We start from the raw sequence: 23,317 nt of genomic DNA, 5'->3' as shown, positions 1-23,317 counted from the left end.
CATTAATGTCTTAGTACTCATAGCATTACGGAAAGTTGATAGTCTCCTATTTTATTATTTCTTGGCTCCACGACAGAGCTGTGCATTAAAATCCACTTACGGATCTTGAAAGGGAAGTCTAAGAGTAGTTAAAAACAAACAAACCCCAAGTGGGTTGAGCTGACTTATAAACTAATGACACACAGCTAATAGCAGACAGGCTTTGTCAGAAGGTGTGCTTGGTGCACCTGGAAACGAGCCTGATCTGCCATGCTCTTATTAAACACCAATATTAAGTTTGGGACAAGATAGCAGAATATGTCATTTCATTATGAGCTTTTGGTTTTTTATGTAAGACTGTAAATATTTAGTGATTGGGCTATTGAGACAAATGTGGCATGATACAAAATTCTAGCAACAGTGAAAAACTACACATTTAACATACACCTGATTAGATATTCTACATACCTACTATACACATCCAATATTAGATAATGTACCTGATTTGCACATCATTCACAATCAATCAGTGTCAGTTATAGCCACATTTTACTGTTTTATTTGCCATAACATACACCTAATTAGATATTCTACATACCTACTATACACATCCAATATTAGATAATGTACCTGATTTGCACATCATTCACAATCAATCAGTGTCAGTTATAGCCACATTTTACTGTTTTATTTGCCAAAGGGATGACTTGTACTTTTAAAAAGATAACATTAATGTGTATGGGGGCTAAGCTCTATAGCTCTGGCTTAACTAACATCATGAAGTAGCCAACCAAGGCTGGTCTTGAACTCATGATGGTCTTTCTGTGTGCTGGGAGTATAATTGTTAGCTACCATATCTGGCTTCCTTTTTTTTTTTTTTTTTTTTTTTTTGCAGGGGGCAGGTAAATTTCCAGTCCTCCCCTGTGCTAGGAAACTACCCCTGTGGATATGCCCAGTAAGGTGTATTTTTAATGTAAATTAATTTAGTAGTGATGTTTTAAAATGTGTCAACAACCCAAAGACTAATCTTTATTCTTCGTTTTATTTCTGAGAGTTTGTCTAATTGAAATAGGTCAAAACAAGAATGTAGCTGTAAGACTATTTATTGCAACAATTTTTAGAAAAGAGGCACAGGGGAAGGGAAAGCAGTCAGGCGTGGATATTTAATGTTAAACCATGGAATGCTTTTATGGTGTTGCAGGGAAGTGTTTAAAGACTTTGGAAGCTAATCTGTGTGTTCTTAGTGGTAAAACCCACACTCTAATGGCATGTATCTACAGCACAGCTTCAGTTTTGTGTGGGCAGATCCATACATAGGGAGCAGACATCTTCAATGTCTACGCCATGACTAGTCAGGAGAGGCTGGGATGATGGGGAGGAAAACTCTGAGTCAGGCTCCAGATAGACTGCTGACTACCATCTCTGGTCATACAGTATGAATGGCAAAATTAGTGTTTTTAAAAAGATGTAGATTTTGTAAATTTTCTTTAATATGGGTATATAATACTTTCTAGTTTAAAAAAATACAGGACTTGGGAGAACTGCTAGTCAAGACTACTCACTGCTCTTGCCAAGGACCCAGGTTCAACTCCCAGCACCCACATGACAGCTCACAGTTGTTTGTAACTTCATCATCAGGGGATCTGAAACCCTCTTCTGACCTCAAGGGCAAAACACACACACATACACACACACACACACACACACACACACACACACACACCCATAAAATAAATAAATCCAAAAAAACCTTAAAAAAGCAATATAGGGCTGGAGACATAGTTCAATTGTTAAGAGTTCTCGGACTTTTGTAGAGGACTTGGGTTCGATTCCCAGCACCTACATGGTGGCTCACAGTCATCTGTTCGTCCAGTCTCAGGGGCCCCAGCACTCCCATTTGGCCTCCACAAGCACCAGGCACCCACATGCTGCGCAGACATACATGCAAGCAAAACACTCCTACACATAAGATCAATAGCTTTATAAAAATATTTTAGAGCCAGATGTGGTGGTTCACTTCTGCAGTCCAAGTACTTGGCAGCCAGCTGAGACACGAGGGGCACAATTCTGAGGCCACTTGGGGCTGTATAGCAAGACTTTGTCCCAAACATCAAACCAACCTAAATAATGGTTTGGTGTTCAGCTTTCAGTGACGTATGTATGAGAAGGCTCTGTGCTGTGGACCTGGCAAGCAGGCTGCTGTAGGAAGGCAGGGCGAAGGTATTCTTGAATTGCCTTAGTTTGTACTGTTAGCCACGGCCAGTTTGTAGGAGTTGGGAAGACACCACTAAAGCAAAGAACGGAGACATGGCTTTTATTAATATATTCCTAGGGGGTGGCTGGGTGTTTCAGTTGATTAAAGGCTTTGAGAACCTGAGCTGGACCCTGGAGCCCATGTTTGTTTGTTTGTTTGTTTGTTTGTTTGTTTTTTGAGGGGCAGGGAGTGTAAAGGTGTGTACTTGTGATCCTAGAGATGCAGATGTGTGGATTCCTGGGGCTTGATGGCTAGACAAGCAAAGAGTTCCTTACTATCTTAAAAATAAGGTTGAAAGATGCCTGAGCAATGACACCCAGGCTGTCCTCTGTTCTCCACATGTGTACATGCAACCATACCCCACGCAAGAATAGACACAGGCACACACACAAGATAGATTGTTAGATTATGGAAAACTGGTCATTTTATCAGCGGTTTCTTCAGCTTTAGTGTATTTTTTCACCTGTATGCTTGAGAGAGCTAACTTGCCTTACAGAATTGTGATAAGACATACTGATGTATTAAACCTCAAACTCATGGAAAACAAGCATTCCTCTGGGTCACCATGGGCCGGGAGTGGGAGGGACCTGTTCGGTAGTGGTCAGTTCTGAGCTGGAGGAAGCACGCAGTACAGTGTGTTTGGAAGAGTTAGAGTTGGGAGTGCTGCAGATCTGAAGTGAAGTGAAGCGCACACCAGTGAAACAGAAGATGCCATAACCTGGATTAGTACTGCTTGACTCCACTTTAGTGTGAGTTGCATGATAGGTATGTATGTTGTAGCCCTGTTCTTGAGCTTGTGTGTAGTTGTCCTCTCTCTCTCTCTCTCTCTCTCTCTCTCTCTCTCTCTCTCTCTCTTCTCTCTCCTCTCTCCTCTCTCCTCTCTCCTCTCTCCTCTCTCCTCTCTCTCCTCTCGTCTGGTTATGTGGCTCTATCTGACTTGGTACTTGTTATGTAGCTCTAACTTGTGGCAATCCTCCTGCCTCATCTTCCGTGCTAGGGCTGCAGGCATATTCCACCATCCCTGGCTTACTTGTGTGCTGTGTCCCTCTAAGCCTTTCTGCTCTGCCTGCTGGGATGATGCCTTTGTTCTTCTAAACACTACCCCCCCCCCCTTCATGTTCATTTCTGGAAAAGGAAAACAAAGTGCAGGATATTTTCTCATTTTAATGGACCAATATCTTACTCCCCCCTATGTTATTAACTTCCCCTTTGTTTTTATTTTACTTTAGTCATTTTAGATTTTATCTAGTTGAATATAGATATGTTTGTACATATGAGCTAACTTAAAGTAATTTTTAGAAAAGAACTGCTCATTTAATTTCACATGCATGACTATTTTGCCTGCATGTATGTGCATGCACCACTTTCATACCTGGTGCTTATGGAGGTCAAAAGAGGGCATCGGACCCTCTGGAACTTAGGATGGTTCTGAGCTATCATCATCACCCGTGTGTGTCCTGGGAGTTGAATACCGGCCTCACACAAGAGCAAGAAGAAGTTAGAACTGCTGGGCCCCCTCTCCAACCCCTTAAACCTAAATCAAAACAATACCAATGAGTAAATAAATGGTTCATTTCCAGTAGGATGTGTCCTCCCTCTTCTCTGAGGTGTGTGTGTGTCACTGTCAGCAATGTGAGGCGCTTGCTTTCCAGTCCTGTAGCATAAGGTGCTCCGATGTAGGGATGCAGTTAGAGCCTGTGGCGTTTGTTGAGTGAATAGTAACCACACACAGATCAGTCTGATGGCCGGTGTCTTCTGCTCGCCCGTCTGGTTTGTCCAGCCTGCAGACTGCTTGCCCATTACAGCCCAGATGAGCTGGCTGAAGATCTAACCGTGCTTTGCTCTGCACACCCTTGCCTACTGCAGCAGTCAAGCACACAGCCAAAGGGCGAGGATCGAAGATTCCCAGAGAGGCAGCTTACCAACAGTGGCTAACACCTGCTTCCTCACAATCTGGTTTCCTTAGCATGGTCACTTCAGATAGTTGTAAAGTTGCTTGGTGGACCTGGTATTGGTCAAAGGAGCTGTCATTTTGTTTGCATACTTCCCTTACCTGCATCAGGAGCAGAGCTGGCACCTTGTTTAGTCTTTTTCTGACAAGGGTGGAGGAACGTCATGTTTTTTGCTCTGTTTGACTTGTTCCTTTTTATATCACTGGTTTTGGGAAGATTTGTAGAAGTTACTAATATTTTCTTAATTATAAAATTACATGTGTGTTAAAGAGATTATTGTATTTTCTTTATGTATATTTCATATAATTAAGCCTTAGTAGGGAATCAAAAGATTATCTCTGTTCTTACTAAACAAAATGATGTTTCTCATTTGTTATTTTTTTAAATCTATCTATCTATCTATCTATCTATCTATCTATCTATCTATCTATCTATCAAGACAAGAGCTGACATTGTATCTCTGGGTGGCATGGAGCTCGCTCTGGGACCAAGCTAGTCCCAGGCTTGACACCCTAACTGCCTCAGTGTTACCGGCACAAGCGACCACGCTTGGCTTTTTCTTTAGTTATATTCTTACAAATAAGCAAGTACATAATTTATCAAAGTATATAGTTTTTGACAGATGCTGGGTAATTTATTTAGGAAAGATAACATTCTTTTCCCTTAAGGACATTATTGATTTGAACATCATATCATAAACAAGAATGGTTTTTATATTTATATTGTTAAACATGTTACTGTTCCTATTTAAATTCTTAGCAGACAAAGGCTGCCTACAGAAAATAATACATAAAGCTCATGTGTAAATTCTGTGTTTATGCTGTCAGAGATCAGTCCTGGATTTGTGATTTGCCCATGGCCACTCTGATTTCCATGTGTGTCCTGCAGTTTAGAAGGAGCAGTTGTTGGCAGGCAGTGTGCCCTGGGTTCCTTTGTTGGTCGTGACAATTGTCTTCTTGTTGTGTCTTCCAGGTTGAGGGATCGCAGTGTGCTCCTCAAAAGCGTTTCAGGTTTTCCAACTAATGATTTTTTTTCCTCCTATTCTGCACTGTTTGGTTTCCTAGGCAACGTGGCCTCCCCCAGCGTCTGCTGACGTCTGTCCAGCCCCTCTCCCACTCCATCTCCACCTTTCTTGAGCATTTTTCCTCCTTCTACTGCTGCTTTAGAATTAATTAAAGGGATAGACATGTTTTCTTAAATGCCTGCTTCTGTCTGCCACGTGCAAGTGTAGGACAGAAGAGAAATCTCTTTCAGAGTCTGAGAAAGCCGTCTTTATGTAGGTCAGTTATAATAGAGCTTTGCTCATAAAGAGTTTGTGTTCTCTCCCTCTGTCTCCCTCTCCCCCTCTCTCCTTCCCTCCCTTTCTCACCAAATCCTTCTCCCTACTCCTCTTCCCCTATCCCCTGCTTCCCTACTACCACCCCATAGGATTCTCATGTGACCTGTGCTGGTCTTAAGCTCAGATGTATAGCTGAACTCTGATCCTCCTGCTTCTGCCTCTCAGGTGCTAAGATTACAGGCCTGCACCACTATATAGCAGGCTTCTGGGTTCTTCTCTTTTCCAAGTTAAAAAGTGTAGACAATGTGGAGCAAAGTTAATCTGAAATTATATTATCTGTCTGTCTGTCCATCCATCTGTCCATCAATCAATCAATCAATCAATCAATCAATCAGGTTACTCAAGAATTATACTGCTGTTTCTGTTTTTTAAAGTTACGTCAAGCCAGCCAAATGGCTCAGCAGGTTGAAGCACCTGCCACCAAGCCTGACAACCAGAATCTGATCCCTAGAACCCACGTGATGGAAGGAGAGGACAGATTTGTCTTTTGACCTCCACACATTGTCTGTGGCACAAGCTTATATACACACACAAAGCAAATAGACAAATGTTTTTGAAATTAATTGTGTCAATGCATGCATTTCTAGCGTCAAGGGAAGGGGGTGCCAAGCAAGACTGTGCTCCTTTCTGGAAGGCCCCCCCACCATAGGCTCGTTCAGTGAATTCCCCAGCTGGTGGTGTATTTTTGGGAAGGTGGTTACATCAGGAGTGCCTTTGAAGGGTGAAGTCCCCGGGCCTCTTCTGTTCACCATGAGATGAAGCTCCTCTGTTGTCCCTGTGCTACCCAGACACTGTGCTACCCAGACACTGTGCTCCCAGCACTGTGCTACCTAGTACCGTGCTCCTAGCACTGTGCTACCCAGACACTGTGCCACCCAGCACTGTGCTCCCAGACACCATGCTACCCAGCACTGTGCTACCCAGACACCGTGCTCCCAGACACTGTGCTACCCAGACACCGTGCTACCCAGACACCGTGCTACCCAGCACCGCGCCACCCAGACACAGGTGTCAGGCAGCTGCAAGCCTTCCTCTCATACAGCATTCTCTGATTGTTTCAGTCACAGCCAGGCAGAACTCATAATCCAGTCCCTTCGACTTCTTGTCTCCTTTGGCTTCACTCTTGTCCCAGCTCCTATTTTGGCCTGAGATGGCCATTTCTGCTACCAATGCATAACCTTTAAATTTTTATTGTTATTTAGCATCAGGCATATATTATTTGTATACTGTTGACAATTTGAAACAGGGTCTAGCTTTGTAACCCACAGGGGCCTCAGACTCCTAATCCTCCTGCCTTGGTCCCTTGAGTGCTAGTATTATAGATGTGTAATAGTGAGCCTAGCCTTTCTTTCCTCATTTTTATAATGTTCTCCCCTCCCAAACTTATGATAGTTTCTGGCTATTCTGAGTATTTTCTTTTTAAAATTACCGTCATCATATTGCCATCTAAGTTAATGTTTGTGTATTGAGATATTTCTGATATTTTTGCGTGGTGGATCTCATAATTTACTGTGAACTGGGTTTGGCTTGTGCCTTTACTGCTCTAGGCTCATGGTTTATATCTTCCTTTAAGTAACAAAGTTATTTCCAAGAAACTTTCTGGCTTGAATATTTCCTGGCTCTGTGTTGAGTTAATATTTTTAATGCATTCTATAAGTTTAGTGAGACTTGTCCTACCCAGGCTACAGAGAGGTCAGAGTATAGCTGAGCATCTGTTGATTCGTTGCTACATCACTATGGAGTGATTCTTTGACATCTTCAGTTACAGAATGGGTTCTTAACATTATAATAATTTATTCAAAAGACCAGATTCTTGCTTGGGTTGAGATAGTTATAAGGATCTCCTCCCTGCACTTTAGTTTGTTGCTATGCTGCTTTGATTGCATTATTTTCTCTCCTAAAAAATAGATGCTCTTTATCCCAACCATAGTATTTATAAATATTTGCATGTCAGGCAGGGTTTTTCCTACAACAGTGTTTTTATTTGGTGAGCATCGTTAGAGACGCTGAGAGGCTCCTTGCCAGGGCCTACTCTCCTGTGGACCTCTGCCCTAGTGAGGATGCAGTGTACGAGTGTCTCACACCATCTGCAGTGTGGTGCTGTGGGAGGAGTCTCTTTCTGTTTACTTCTGCTGGGTGCGCCTGCCAGATGCTGTGCTCATTCTCCTTGACCAGCTCAGTCGTAGCCCTAACTATGTATCTGCACAACAGCTGCTTCTTATAAAGACATAGGACAAGTCCATAGCAGGTTGTGGGATCAAAGCCAACTGGATAAATCAGGTGGCTGGGAAGACGGACACCACCATAGGAAAAGAGCCTGCTGCATAGACAGGGACTTAAGTCAGCTGTCTCTTTCCCCCACGTGGGTTCCAGTGAAGGAACAGCTGGAGTCAGGCTTGGTGGCAGACATTTTTCCCCGTCTGTGCTGTCTTGCTGGCCCCATCTTAACCATGTTTAAGTATATACTTCAAAATGTAATGCAAATTAACCCTGTGTACCCAATGTCCAAAAGTTTTCTCATCTTGCAAAACAGAGACTGTTCTCCTGTCAAACGTTCTGTCCTACCTTCCTGCCATTGTCACCTGCCATTCAATTTGTTTCTGTGGATTTTAAGTGGCAATCAAAAACAATTGTCTGTCATCTCTCAGTCATTTGTTTTTTGAGAAATTTTCATCTTTATTTAAGTAAAGTGGATTTTTGAGCTTGATGAGGAAAGAAATCCAGTTCAAACCAGTAGCCACACTGTGTAGGTGTATGAATGTTGGTAGTCACCCGCACAAAATGGGAGCATCCGCCTTCCTCTGTAATGAACTTGGGAAATTGCTGTTCCATTTGAGGAGGGTGGCAGTAGCTAGTGACAATACCTTGTGACTAATTCTTACAGAGTACTTATTGCATGCCTGAGGAGGGAGGAAACACCCACTTCTCAGATTAAAGAGACAGGATGAATCTTAGAATGTGCATGCACACTCACACACACACACACACACACACACACACACACACAGAGAGAGAGAGAGAGAGAGAGAGAGAGAGAGAGAGACAGAGAGACAGAGAGACAGAGACAGGGAAGTGAACAGAATTCTTGGTGTAGATTTTCAGTTTTAGGTACAAAGCTGGGTCATCTTTGAAAGTTCAAGGTCCAAGATTGGCTAGAAGGCTCAAAGAATGTAAAGAGCTGGCAGCTGAGGCAGGGAGATTGCCACGAGTTCCAAACCAGCCAGAGCTAGTTAGAAAGACCTTATCTCAAATAAATCAAAAAAGAAAACAGAAGTGACAAAACTCCCGGAAAATAGGGTAGGGATAGAGATGGGTGCGTAGTTATAATGGTGATGGCCGCACTGGCAACAGGAGCAGTGAGTACAGCCCTTGTGACGACTGTGCCACTGTGCGGGCACCTCAGTGCCACAGCAACCTTAGGGGAGCATCCAACAGGGAGGAAACAGCCCTCACAGTTGGGATTCCGGTTTGCCTCTCTGAGCTCAAGTCTGGGGCCCTTTTCTCTTTCTACCCAGTGAGTGCCACATAGACTGCCTCGCTCACCGTTGCAGAGGGGAAACTTGCGATGTGTTTTTAAAAAATTTCAAGAAGGGGAGAGAGTAGACAGACAAAACTCTATATAGAGTTTTTAAAAAAACTCTAAAATGTTTTTTAAAAATGAGCACTTTTTCTCTGGTCCAGGAAGTGACTACCAGTGCTCAGGACACTGTGACCTGACTTTCACAGGCACTGGACTGCAGTTATAGGCTGATTTTTCTCCTCCTAAAATGGGTTACTAGACCAGGGTTCCCACTGGTAAGATCTTTGGTTTCTGTTGAGAGGAAGGTAGTAACCTTTTTCTTGGCCTTCTATTTTGACCAGGACTGTGTCATAATATGTGTATATAAACAGTCTTTACTACTGACCTAAATAAATGAGAAAAAAGGGTTCTTAGTATCCTGAATTTAGGTGTAGTCTTTGGATTGTGTGGCTTATGTGAAGAAATGTTTGAGTAACAGATGGAGTTACAGTGAGCGCTGACCTTACGTCCTGAGAGACATCAGGCATCTTGTTGACTTAAAACTCAATCCTGCTACCGAGATCTATTAACCTCTAGGCCTTAGAAGGCAGGCTTACCTATGAGGGAGCTGTGGTACTGCTTGTGGGTTAGGGTCAGGTAATCTGAACTGTGCAGTAGGCTGTGGCTGTCTCTTCTGACTTTAACCCTTTAAAGCTGGCAGTGATGAATGTCCCATAGACTTTGTTTTTTTCTTTCTTTCTTTCTTTTTCCTCCTATCTTCTCTCTTTTTTCCCTTTTATTAGTTATTTATTTTTATTTATTTATTTTTGTTGGTTTAAAACAGGATCTCACTATGCAACTCTGGCTTGACCTGCAATTTACTGTGTCATCTAGGATGACCCCTAAGTTACCATGTAGCTAAGGATGACCTTGAACCTAGGACCCACTAGCCTACACTCCCAGGTTCTGGAATTTGAGTTGTGCACCACCACCCCTGGCTTGTCTATCATTTTGTTTTTATCATAAAGAAAATAAACACAGGGCTGGAGGGATGGCTTAGAGGTTAAGAGCTCTGGCTGTTCCCCTAGAGGCAGCTCACGACGGTCTGCTTTGTTACCCTAGTTCTAGGGGACCTGATGCTCTTCTCTGAGCAGGCCTATGTGTGATGTACACACGTGTTCAGACACAACACCAATACACATAAAATAGAAAAATAATTATTAGGTATAATGTGAAATATTACAGTACAGATGAGCCTCATTAGCAGTAAATACAAACTGTCATGCAATGGAAACTCGATGCAGACCCTGCGCATGTACACATGCTACCCAAGAATACTTTCAAAGTTTCTGTAGGCTCCTCTTTCAGAGAGTAGTCCCGGGGTCTTAGGAGTCTGTGCACACAGAGGTTCAAGGCTAGCGAGTTTGACAAGCTAGAGCTTTCTTAAGTTTTGTATCCAGAGCCAATAACTATTAAAATCCTGAGAGGAAACCGCAGATGACATCATGGTCCTGGAATGTTGTTGGTATACAGTGAAGAATGATCTCAGAAGATTGGACAGCCTGCTGTGTGATTTGTATGACACGTGTCCGTGTCCGTGTCCTTGTTTGATTTTTTTTCCCCCTTCGACAGCACAGGACACATTTTTGAAACTGTACATAGCCCAGCTCATGCATTCAGATCAAATCACGCCACAACCATTTTCCCTCAGCACCAACACAGACTTTGCTCTCCTTTCTGATCTGGGCCCCAGAGTTTTTACATACCAGATTCTAACATCTGCCAAGTTCTGTTTGGGTGCACACAGGAGTGGAACAGACCGAAGAATCTGGAAGTGCATGCTTTCTGTAGGGTAAATTGCAGTTGGGAATTTGCTTATATGTGGACCACTGTGATGGCTGGCGGCTGAGCTGGGAAGGTCAGGCTGCATGAGATGAACACTGAGAGGCCTGTTCCATTGCTTCCCGCTGCTGCCAGCTCGTAGCCATGGCCTCCATTTCTCTTGTGGCCTATGAGTTTGGCTGATGTCCCTTTAGAAATAGGGTGACTTATAGCCATAACTTTCAGCATACGCAAGATCTATGCACATAAAACCCTCCAGTAAATCTGAATTTCTTTCCTTATATATCATCCTTCTTTAGTAGGGAACATGCCAAGCCACAAGTTTAAGGTCAGTTGCTGGAGCCTTAGAAATTAGGCATCTTTATCTCTCTCATCTAGAAACAAACAAGACCTTCTTAGTTTATTGATTGAATTTTAGGTTAGGAGCTGAGACACTGTCTTTGCCTGTCTGCTGTTGGTTAAGACTTCATGCATAGACACCCTTCCTCTGTATGGTAATGTGAAACAGGGTAATTAATTACACACAGACCCAGCTGACGTTGGCAGCGCCAGAGGACCAAGAACCCAAGCTTGCTTCATCCTTTGGTTAAAACGCAGAGGTTGAAGAATCTGAGCCCCAGAACTTTCTGCATCTTCTCTTCTTCCAGGGTTCGAGCCAGTGTCCCTCCCCACACACCAGAGCTTTCCCTACATGTGCCACTTGTAGACGGATATAGGTTTGATGCTGACAAAGCTATTGCTTTTTAGCTGATCTGGAACTATTTGGCTCCCATGGCACTATAGGCTTTAAAAAATGAGGGTGAAAGAAATTCTTAAATTCTTTTCATTGTTAATTATCCCTTTATTTTCTTTTTTCTTTCTTTCTTTTTTTTAAATTTATTTATTGTTTTATGTAAATACACTGTAGCTGTCTTCAGACACACCAGAAGCGGGCGTCAGATCTCATTATGGATGGTTGTGAGCCACCATGTGGTTGCTGGGATTTGAACTCTGGACTCGGAGGAGCAGTCAGTATTCTTAACTACTCATTCTGTTTTTTTAAAGAAGTAGTTGAGATAGAAACATACACCATTCTTTATGCACATCAATGAACCAATTAGTTATTGCTGTGGTTGTCTAGGATTTGTAATTCTGTCTACCTTAGTTTGATTATTTATCTAATTTATGTTATTATCAACAAGGTTTTTTTTGGTTTGTTTGGTTTGTTGTTTTTGTTGTTTTTAGATCAGCTCTCACTGTGTAGCCCTGTTTGTCCATAAATTTATTATGTAACCAGACTGTCCTTGAACCCAGAGAGATCAGATTGCTTCTGCCTCTTGAGTACTAAATGAGATTAAAGGTGCGAGTCACCTTTTCTGGCTTTGCTTGCAGTTTCCAATAGGGTCTCTGTGTGGTCCTGTCTGGACTTACTTAGTTTCCTGTCTCAGCCCCCCGAGTAGGAGTATTACAGAATATACCATCACACTTGGTTTCTGTAATAATTAACTAATTAAATGTATGTCTAGACGTCAGAAACAGTAGATTTCCTAGGCAATGTCTGTGTACCTTGTTTATGGGGGCATTTGATCCCCTGGACCTGCAATTAGAGATGCTTGAGATCAGCTAGATGGATGCTGGGAACAGGATGAGGGTCCTCTGCAAAACAAGTGCTCTTAGCCCCTCAACCATCTGTCTCCCCAGCCCCTCCCTGCTTGTTTTCATGTTACATATGGTCTGTTCCTTTTGTGCCACAATACCTTACATAAATGCAGGTTAATATAAGGAAGGACTAATAGATGATATAATTGTTTTTTTTTTTTTGCTTAAATTATAGGTGTTTTGAAATTTTTTACCTCATTTTACTTACTACATTCAATATGCATTTATGATAATTCTTCTAAAGTGAAGTCTTTGGTGCCACTGTAGCAGCTGTTTGAAATTCTAGATGTTAGTGTCACTTAGTACTGTTGCGCTCAGCCTTTGGCAGGCATGCAGTCTGCTGAGGAAGAGCTAGAGATGTTAGCTCCTGTAGTACAAGTTCACTTCACAGCAGTTTCCCTATCATGTGTTTCTGGATAACTCAGAAAGCAGTGGCACACCTTAGCAGTTTTCTCTGTGGAAGAGTTTTTGTGTTTTTGTTTTTGTTTTAATCTGTGTTTTCCTTCTTATCTGCAAAATAAATGTAAGAAAATTGAAAATTAACTAATGTTTCCTGTGCTTTCTAGGGACCGACTTGGGTTGCATAAATGGCACCATTTCCCACGTGAAATGCTAACATTGGTTACGGGGGCGAAATCCAGTTTACTTGAGAAACTTGGATGGCGAAATTAAAGGAGGCCTTTGAACTCCTCTGGGGAGGGATGCAAAATGCTATCATAGCATTATGGTTTGATGGACTTATAGAAGCAGTAGTGTGCACCCGTGACATGAGAAGACCCTAGACTCTTGGTGGGCTCCTGGTGGGCTCTAGAAGGCTAACTTCTCTCCTCCAGGCTGCCTGAGACCAGGTGGGGGGTGTGGTTTGACAGCAGTGCTCAGCTCTACCCCCTTCAGGGAGGAGGAGGGTGGTCTGGAAACACAAAACAAACAAAGGGATTGAAACTGAGAGACTCCTTCCTTGTGTGCAGGCTGTGTTAGGCACAGGTGACCCATTGTCTGATTCTCCAGGAGCAGCACTGCCATGACATTGTCAGCAGGACACACCTGCCCAGCGTGACAAATCCCCTGGGGTAAACCTATGCAAGTTACACCCCGGGTTACAGCTGGGTTAGGCAGCTCTCCACTTGACTTAAGGAACTGGAGTTCCAGGTGCAGTAGCTCCCTGCTGAGCAGCGCCCAGGCTTCTTGGCCAGCGCTGTTCGTGGGAAGAGCGCGGTCCTTCTGCGAGCCTGTTAATTTTACCTAAGAGCTGGCCCTCCAGGAAAGAGCAGCGTGTGGTCCATTAAGACCGTCCATCTTGCTTTTCACTCCACTGCTGCCTCCTCCTGCCCTCGTTTCTGAGCGCGCCTCTTTGGCGCTCATCTCTCTTCTTTGTTCTTTGGGCTAAATGCTACTCTGTGTACCTTATCTCCCACCGTGACAGTTAAGATCTTTTTTCAGTTGAAAGCATCTTGTTTTTTCTTTCCTTTTGGGAGTCTCTTTAACAGCAACCCTTTGTCCCCACATCCCTCTCTTCCACACCTTGCTTGGGCTGCCGCTTGGAACTGTTCGAACTTCCTGGTCACCTCATTTCTAGTTTACCTCCCCCCTACTTCCTCATCCCTAACCTTTCTTCTCTTTTCAGAGATCTCTTGGACTGGGCACCAGACTCTGTGGCAGAGCCGTTGCCTCGCAGGCAGGAGGCCCTGGGCTCCATCCAAATGCCTTCGGTTTGCCTTCTACTCTTGTTTAGCTCCCTCCCCACTCTGTGTTAGGGCCACAGGATGTCCTGCTTCTGCTAGAGGAGCTCCCACCTATCCATGTCAGCCAGGACATCAGCCCTTGAATTGAGCCTTTGGCGCCAGTCTAAACGTGTCCCTTTAAAACTCCCAGTGCTTGCTAATCTAAATACTAGGACATGCAAAGTTGGATTCTGGTACTTCTTACCTGATCTTGTTTTTTATCGTCAGCCCCATCTTTTCTTACACTCAATTTTTTTAAAGTATCTTTTTGTGCAGCCCATTTAAGTGTTAAGCCTGCAGAACAAGGGTTGCTAGACATCAGCATTCTGTATGCGTACGGCATATTGCTGGAACTTTATAAATACTGGTACGATCACAGTGGTACTCATGTCTGGGCTTGAGCGAGTCACCTGTAAGGGTGGAGACACTTGCATGGCTCCTGCCTTCGGAACCTGTAAATGGAAATGGCTTCTGAACCAGATGGAAATGACTGGAACTGCGACATCATTTTCTTTTCACCTTTGAACTTTCCCTTCAAAGTTTTAAAGCAATTACCAACAAAGCAGTTTTACCTTTGTTTTATATATCATTTATTATGCATAAACTACCAATGTTCTAACTTACAATTGCTCCCAAAAAGATGTTTGTATATTTGACCATTTTGAGTAAATTCTCAGCCAGGCGGTGGTGGCGCACGCCTGTAATCCCAGCACTTGGGAGGCAGAGGCAGGCGGATTTCTGAGTTCGAGGCCAGCCTGGTCTACAGAGGGAGTTCCAGGACAGCCAGGGCTATACAGAGAAACCCTGTCTCGGAAAAACCAAATCCAAAAAACCAAAAATAAATAAATAAATAAATAAATAAATAAACAAACAAACCCCAACCTCTATCCTGTCGAATTCCTAAATGTATAAGCTATTTTGCATTCATTGTCCCAGACAGGCCAGAGAATAACAGAAAAATGGGAGTTGATCTGTGTACCCCTAAAATGTTGATGATTTAGATCATAGCTGGCGTCTTCCTTTGTAGTCCTTTGAACGCTGCCTGCCTTGTCTGTGTGGTCCGTGTCGAGTCCTCTTGGCTCAGACTCTTGCATCGCAGCTTAGGCATGACACTGCAATTTCCAGGAAGCAGTGAGAGTGGTGTGGAGAAGAAGCCTCTCCAGGCATGCGCCCAGCCTCACTTCACCCCTTACTACTTAGCTTGTCTGCATTTAAAACTAAAATATGGATTTCAGGTAAGAAGTTGGTTCAAATACAGAGGTTAGGCTTGTCCCACTTGTGGGCCGGTCTATATCCTGACTGGCCATGTGACATAGTATTATTAATCATGGCCACTTAGTGCCTGACAGGGTTGGCTTAAGTTTTCGGCTTGTGAAGTTTGTGGTTCCTTTAAATTTCCTTTCCCAATGGCCGTTCTATTTGGTAGTTAGGTTTAAGAGAGAGCTTTGTTTCTTCTTCATCAAGGCGGATTTGAAAGGTTTTACAATTCCTTTTTTAGGCAGCTATTTCCTAAACTGGACCTTTAAGAGAATTAGGGGGAAGAGTGATCAGCTTTCAAGTTTCCCCAAAAATGGATCTGTTTGGAGTCCTCAGAGGAGGATTGATTCACTGCCTAGGATGTCCCACCACTCCCCTCTCCTCCCCTCCCCTCCCCTCCTCTCCCCTCCTCTTTCTTCCTCTCCCCTCCCCTCCTCTTTATTCCTCTTCTCTCCCCTCCCCTCCCCTTAACTCCTCTTCCCTCTCTCTCCCTCTACTACCCTCTTAACTCCCCTCCCCATTCCCTGAATAAACTCTATTCTATATTTAAAGAAAAAAATATAAGCTCTTATTTTTAGTTTTCAGTCTTATCCTCCACAATTAGGAAATGGCGATTGCCTGACAGTCCCGTCCTGTGACACGCACTTTGTTCCCATGGGGAACGCCATGCTCCCGGTGCTGGCTTTAATCTCTGGTTTTAATTTGATTTCTAAGTGAAGAGGGACAATATATTGTGTATATATGGAAGCTTCTTTGAAGTTTGTCAATAATTTGTTTTTCCTCTTGCATTCTGTAGACCAGGGTGGTCTTAAACTTGCAATGATCCTCTTGACTCTGCCTCCTGTGAGCTGGGATTATAGGTGTGCTCCCCCCCCCCTCCCCGTGCCTGGCTGAAATTATAGGTGTGCTCCCCTGTGCCTGCCTGGTATTATAGGTGTGCTCCCCCGTGACTGGCTGGGATTATAGGTATGCTCCCCTGTGCCTGTCTTCCTCTCAGTCGTTTAAGTCCTGAGACCGGAAAGCTTGAGGGCTTCATCTTTAGGCTGCAGTGTCACTGTCTCTAGAAGCTCTGGAGACTGTGCCGAGGAACAGCGCAGCCAGCCCAGCCCGCAGAATGCTCAGCAAACATCTCCTCAGTAGTTAAACTGAGAACTGTCTCCTGCTGATTAATTAGCTGTTAGGTCATCTAGACCAGTGCTATCCAGTAGAAGAGGATTATATATCATATTTAGTTTTTTACCTCCCCCTCTATTTTGAGAGTCCCACCAACTATCCATGGAAATGTGATTCTCCTGCCTCAGCATCTCAAAGTAGTTGGAATTGTAGGCCCATGGCACCAAGCTTGGCAGAATACATACTTTTAAAAAGTTAAAAGAAATAGAGTTAATTTTGAGTAATATATTTTATTTAACTTAATATCTAAACTCTGATTTCCACATGTAATCAATAGAAAAGCGAATTGGTGAATTTACAATCCTTTGATAATACTAATGTGATAAATGGTATATATTTGTACCTCTGTTGCGTGCACTGGCTACATTCAAATGATATGTAACCATACGTGGCTGGTGGCTACTGTGTAAGACTAGATGTATCTAGAACATTACTTCTGGGAGTGAGCTGAGAACAATCTAGAGGAGATAAAATTTGTTCAGACCAAAAAAATTGCCTTCATGTTAATACAAAATCATGGGTCCACTGGGAAAATTCAGTGGCAGAAACTCATCTCCCTAAGGTTTAAGACTTGAGTCAAGGGTGCTAAAACCTTTACACGATTGGAACTAGCATGAAGACATTTCAGTGAGAGCAACAGCCTCTTCCCTTTAAGGATGCCCCTTCTCCCTGCCCCTTCTCCCTGTGAGAAAAGACTGTACTTTACGTTTTTGGAGTTTTTTTTAACTTTTCCTCTTACACATTTTTTTTTTTTTTTTTTTTAAAGATGTGTATTTGTCATTGTGCTTCACTGAAACCCCCACCAGGGTTTTTTTCTGGGGAAATTGTGGTTGGTTTTGATCTTCAGGCTGAACTTTTCTCCTGGTGCATTGGTTTGGTTCTGCCACCATGTCTTTCCTCAGAATGTCACGTCAGAATATGCAAGAGAATGAATCCCTTTGGGGGAAAGAAACCACTCATGCCTTTTTCATCTTCCTTCTCTGTGCGCATCCCTGTGTTGCAAAACAGAGGCAAGAGTTAAAGCCACTGTGGTTTTCAGAAGTGAGAACTCCGGGTACCGGCCCCTCCCCTCCAGAGGGAGTAGGAACGCTCTGGCTTTGGCATGAGCTGAACTTAATTTCTTTCTTCCCAGATGCCAATTTAAAAATTTAAAAAAGAATTTGTTGAAGGGAAGTGTCTTGCGGAGGGAAATTTTTAAGAACGTTCACAATCTGCATCTATTTAGCAACCTGTTTGATGTGACGCCATGTTTAATTAATGTTAGGGTGTCAGTTCACACAGTCATAGTCTCTGCAAGGGAAGAGGACTCTGGAGAACAGAAGAGGCTGGGGGTGCATAGGGCCATGCGCTGTGTCCACCCCCTTCCTGTTAATAGTTTCCTTATGCCTGTGTGAGGGTGTGGCCTACAGGCTTCCCCTCCCATCTCTAAAACTTACTCTCTGGGGGCCTGGAGAGATGGCTCACAAGTTAAGAGTACTGACTGCTCTTCCTGATGACCCAGGATCAATTCCCAGCACCCACAGAACAGCTCTTGGAGGATGCAACTCCCTCCTCTGGCCTCTGAGAGCATCAGGCACACATGGTCCATAGACACACATCCCGGCAAAACAGCCACATCCCTAAAAATTAAAACCTGCTCTTTGGATGTTTGTCTAGTTACCTGCAGATTTACTTCTGCTTTAGCATGATTAATTTTTAAAGGCGCGTATGTGTACTTTAGGCTACAGCTTTTATTATATAGTCTGCAGCTGTGAGAAACAATGCACGCTCTGCTCTGCTTGAATTCTCAAAATAAGCCTGCTGCGTGCCAGCCCATGCTCTCTGACCTCATGGGTTTTTCTGTTGTTCCTCCTCCTGTTGTTTAGAACCCTTCCCTTTCCTGCTTACAGCCAGGGTTTGCCTTTGTCTAGCAGCACTTGAGTGCTCTTAAGAACCTGGGGCTCCTTAGTGGCAGGGGTGGAGTGAGGAGGTGGGGGAGGGAAATAGATGCACAGAGCTCTCTTAGGCACTGCCTCAGGTTGGACCATGCTGTGGTTTCCGGCCTGTGGTTCAGGATGACTTTCCTGGATGGAATTCATTTTCCCTCAGTTCTGTTCCTTCCATACTGGTTACACAGCAGCAGGCAGCAGGCCAGGAGGTTCTCTGTGCTCCCACAAATTGTGGGCTGCTTTACTTCTGGCCCCTGCCTTGCCCTTTGACAGAGGAATTGATGTTTTTGATTCAGAATTATGTTGCTTAGTGAAGCCAGTCTAATCCAGGCCATAGAATGCTCAAAGTTTAAGGCTATATGCCAGAAATATTGAAAGAACATCAGTACCTATATGTAATAGAGCCTTCCCTCCCCCGCCCACCCCCACTTATCTGTAGGTGATGCTTTCCAAGGTCTTGTGGGGGCTCCTGAAGCCATAGGTAGTGGCAGCCTCCTTCCTCCTCCCCAGTAAAATAGAGTAAGTATAACAGTGTACTGTAGTAAAAGTTATGTAAATATATGCTCTTTATCTTGACATCCAACTGACTGTAGATCTTAGCAGCTCTAGCTTATGATTTCTGTTCCATTTCTGTTGTTGGTTTCTTCAGGCAGAGTCTTGCTGTAGAACTCAGGCTGGCCTCACACTTAGGATCTCCTGGCATGAACCTCTGTAGTGTACAGGGCTACAGGCATGTGCCGCAGTCCTTCTAAGGACCAGGTTCCTTCTAAGAAAGGCAAGAAGGTGAAGGAAGGAAACCCCTCTCAGCTTCCCTGTGACACCCCAGGACTGCGGCGTGACCGGCATGGCTGCTCTTATACTTTGGGGTGCTTGGATCAGTACAGCAAGGGTCACCTGAGCATGAGCGGAGTGATGCTGCCCAGCCAGCCTGGTAACTGAGTAATAGGGCAGCGGATGGCGCGGCTGTGCTAGAGTGTGAAAATGGGGGTTAGGATGGTGCCAATCTTGTGTATGTCTATCACGGGCCAAACATACTAGAGCAGGTTGCGTGTGTGACCATAGTTAATTCCCAGCATCTGTTTAGAGAAGTTCCTGCTTCAAGGAGCTACAGGAGTTAAAATAACTTGCTCTATGTTATGCATTAAGAGACTGTTCTAAACTTTTTAGTTTAAGCAACTGGTTTCTTTTTCTTTTTCTTTTTCTTTTTTTCCTGTTTTTTGTGCTTGCTTATGATCCTATATTCATTACTGGGCAAAGCGCCACCTTTCAGTGTTTTTTGGAGTCTTTGTCTCCTTTACCCTGAGGAGCAGACCAGAATTTGATGCTGTGGGGGAATTCTATAAAGAGGTACTGTTTGCCATGCTACGGTTTGGGGAGAGTCCCAGGAGGGGCAGGTGCGGGCACCAGCCCAGCTGGTGGAGTGACGCCTGCGAATCGGCACAGTGACCAGTAGAAATGCCCGTGGGCCTCACAGATCAGAGCTGCCAGTGGGTGCTGGTGACCCTGCCCTTCCGTGTTTAAGGCCCCCTCCTGCTCCTCGCAGTCCAGTTCCTTCTCTGGTCTAAGCCTCCTGTTCCCCTAGCTCCTCTCTGGGTGGGTGCTACTCATTGTCTGCTTAGCCACTGCACCTCTGTCCCACAGGAGAGTCCAAGCCCTGGAAGTCACAGCTATGCCCAATAGTCCTGGAGTTAGAGACACACCTGGGGTGTTGAGCACATTCCTCCAGCCGGGCTCTGAGTCCTGGGCACTGGGCTGAAGCCTGCCTCTGCGTACCTTTCCTCCGACAGTCTCCTGTCTGATATCTGAAAAAAACTGCAAATAAAGTCACCTTTTGTGCCAGGCATCCGTACGCTCGGCTAACTTACAGTCATCGTGCTCTGAGCTAAACGTTTTTACTAATATTGATTTATGTATTGATTAAGTGATTGAAACTAAGATACAGAAACATTTTTGAAGTGAAACCAAGTATTTAGAGTATTTCTCTGAGGATGATTAGAAAGTTTAAGATTTAGTGAATTAAACTGGATTCAGTGGCACACATGCGCCTTCACTCCCAGGACTCATGAGGCAGAGTCAGGAGGATCTCTATGAGTTTGAGGCCAGTCTGGTCTACAGAGCTAGTTCCAGGCCAGCTAAGGTTGTCTAGAGAGATCCTGTCTCAAAACTTTGAGGCGGGGCGGCGGGAGGAGGAGGGTTGACTTAGTGCATTGAAACAAAGCCCATCATCTTTCATTCTGTTTTAAAATGTCTAACATGGTGAGTCACTCACATAATCTCAGGGCTCTGGGGACTGAAGTAAAAAGGTGACAGTTGAGACCAGCCTTGGCTACACAGTCTGAAGAAAGCCACTGTTTGCTACGCAGTGTCTTGTTCAGAGGCAGTGTATTGGGGTTCATAGGATATTAATGCCGATTTCTTTCTAAAGGCAGGCCGCCTGGCTCTGCCACACAATAGTCGTTAATGACTAATTGTCGGGGTCGCTGCTTACTCTCTGTGCCTTGGTTTCCATATTAATAAAGAAGGTTCGGAATCACGCAGGCATGAGGTTTAAGGGAGTTGTCGACATAAGGCGGTAGGAGCTGCTGTGACTGTCACATGGTGAATGTTCTGTGTAGCTGCTGCCCAATGCTGCCAGCTCTGTCTTGCCTGCTCCCGCTGGCACCTTCACGACTTCTCAGGCCTGTCACACAGGCTTCGTCTTCCCAGGAAATCCTGCCTCTGCTCCTGGAAGCATGGTTTGACCCAGTGCTGGCCACATTTCTTCAGTAATGAGATGTTCCGTCCTGGGCTTTTACTGTGTAGGCAGCTTAGGAATTGCAGAGGACCCATCTGCTCTTGGAGCCTATCCGTTGAGACAAACTTCCTTGGAATCCATATCCTGTCTTTTAAAAAGAGTTACACTGTTTTATTACTTGACATCCTGAAAACACAATGCTAGCCATTTAAAGTGGGTTTAATTTTCTTGAGTAAACTGCTTTTAGTAATGCACCATACGTTTCCTTCCTCTGTTGCCAGGTTGCTATTAAAATCATAGATAAGACCCAGCTGGATGAAGAAAACTTGAAGAAGATTTTCCGGGAGGTTCAGATAATGAAGATGCTTTGCCATCCACATATCATCAGACTCTACCAGGTAGGAGCATTAGGAGCCCAGCACGGTGGCCTACGGCAAAGGCTGCCGCTGGGAAGAGGGGCGTGGGGAGTGAAAGGGTGCCCTCCCAGCACCGCCCCACCCTTCTTCCCTGCTCCCCTGGGACCTTCACCCATGCCCTTTGAATCTGTCCTTTGATGCTTTCAAACATCACACAGACTGAGGCTAAGGCTAAAAGTTTCCTTATGTAGATCAGGGTTCCTCAGCATCGTGGAAACCACAAAGAAACAGAGACTGTGTTATCGCCTCATGTGATTATTTAAACACAAGTTTAAACTATGAATTATGGGAGGTGAAGAATATCTCAAGGAGTTCCTGCCCGAGTCAGCTCCCAGCCCCCTTCTCTTTTCTATACAAGCCTGGGCTTAATTCTCCATTTGCTTTTGATAATTTGGATGTAAACCCCATATCATGAAAGAGATTTCTATGGTAGTTTTCTTCTTGCTAAGAAGCAAGCCTGCTTTTTATCACCATCAAAACGCTTATGGAAAAAGCGGTGCATCTCTTGGGTGGAATTTCAGACTGACCAGAAGGATGGACCTCGCCTTAGCAGACTGGTAGAAGAGATATTTTGGGGAGAGGTGGGGTTTTTCAGATTGCAGGGTGTTGACTGCGTTCATCCAGCCGCTCACAGCTCTGCAGCAGTAGTCTTCTCCAGAGCTGAGGGAACTCGTGCTCGCTGCCGTGAGTCAGCAGATGTCTCCTGACCCAGGTGTGTGTGAGGCTGGAGAAGCACGCTGGCACTGTGGCAGACTTGCACAGCCTGCTGATCTCTAGGGAAAAGCAAACATTTATAGAGGCATTGGGACTTAAGCCCACGGCTGTAGCTCCCCTCTCTGGAGTCAGCTGCTCACAAGGTAAAATGAGTTCTGTCAGTCAGACCTGTTGAAATGTATCATGGCAAACAGTGTTGGCAAAAACTACCTTCTATAAGAAGCAAATTTAGAATCCTCCCTGCTGCTGTCTGAAGGCCCTGCACAGTGAGAGGCGGGTGTCTTACTGTTGGCTGCTTGCCTGTCTTGGTGGAGTGAATGAATTGAGTATTTTCTCCCATGTTTATTTTGTTTATTTGTTCTTACTCTGTAGCCCGAGCTGGTCTCTCACTCATAACCCTCCTACCTCAGCCTCCCAGACTGCTTGGGACTGAAGGTGTGTTGGCCCCCAAGCAGCTCAATAAACAGGACTCACCTTTTAAAGTAAGGCATCCTAAAGTAATTGTGGGGTTCAGGCTGACCCGCGGGACGCTGCTTTCTCTGCAGAATTGATGATTACGTTTATGATCCTACTAGATTAATGTTCAAATCCTTCAAGCTGGCCCGTTATACCTCGGGTCAGATCATTTACCTTCTCCAGCTCAGACTTTGACCTTGCTGCCTTCTTTGAGTTTGTTTTTTTTTGCCTTCTGAGCCTAGAATTGTTAGCATGAGTCTGAGCTACCAGAATACAGGACTAGAGTGGGTCTCCCTGTGGGATCAAGGCTGTTTCAGAGCAAGCAAGTGTGTGTAAATAACTTACCAGAGACAACAATTCTGAGTTCCTGAGAAGTTTAATGGCAAAGAAAATCTGCAGCTAATGAGAGTTAAGA

The 23,317-nt window shown here is 44.3% G+C and overlaps 1 protein-coding gene across 2 annotated transcripts in view; it reads left to right on the top strand.

Annotated features, from left to right (window-relative positions):
• Sik3 (SIK family kinase 3) overlaps positions 1-23,317 on the top strand; it is a 213,849-nt gene that overhangs the window by 84,136 nt on the left and 106,396 nt on the right. For both annotated transcript variants that reach the window (XM_052188424.1, XM_052188422.1), the window contains exon 2: positions 21,598-21,714. In XM_052188424.1, the coding sequence (XP_052044384.1) occupies positions 21,598-21,714 (117 nt within the window). The remainder of the gene's footprint in view (positions 1-21,597; positions 21,715-23,317) is intronic.

The sequence above is a fragment of the Apodemus sylvaticus genome, chromosome 7, assembly GCF_947179515.1.
Source record: "Apodemus sylvaticus chromosome 7, mApoSyl1.1, whole genome shotgun sequence".
In the NCBI taxonomy this organism is placed as follows: domain Eukaryota; kingdom Metazoa; phylum Chordata; class Mammalia; order Rodentia; family Muridae; genus Apodemus; species Apodemus sylvaticus.
This window is presented reverse-complemented; position numbering and strand designations above follow the sequence as displayed.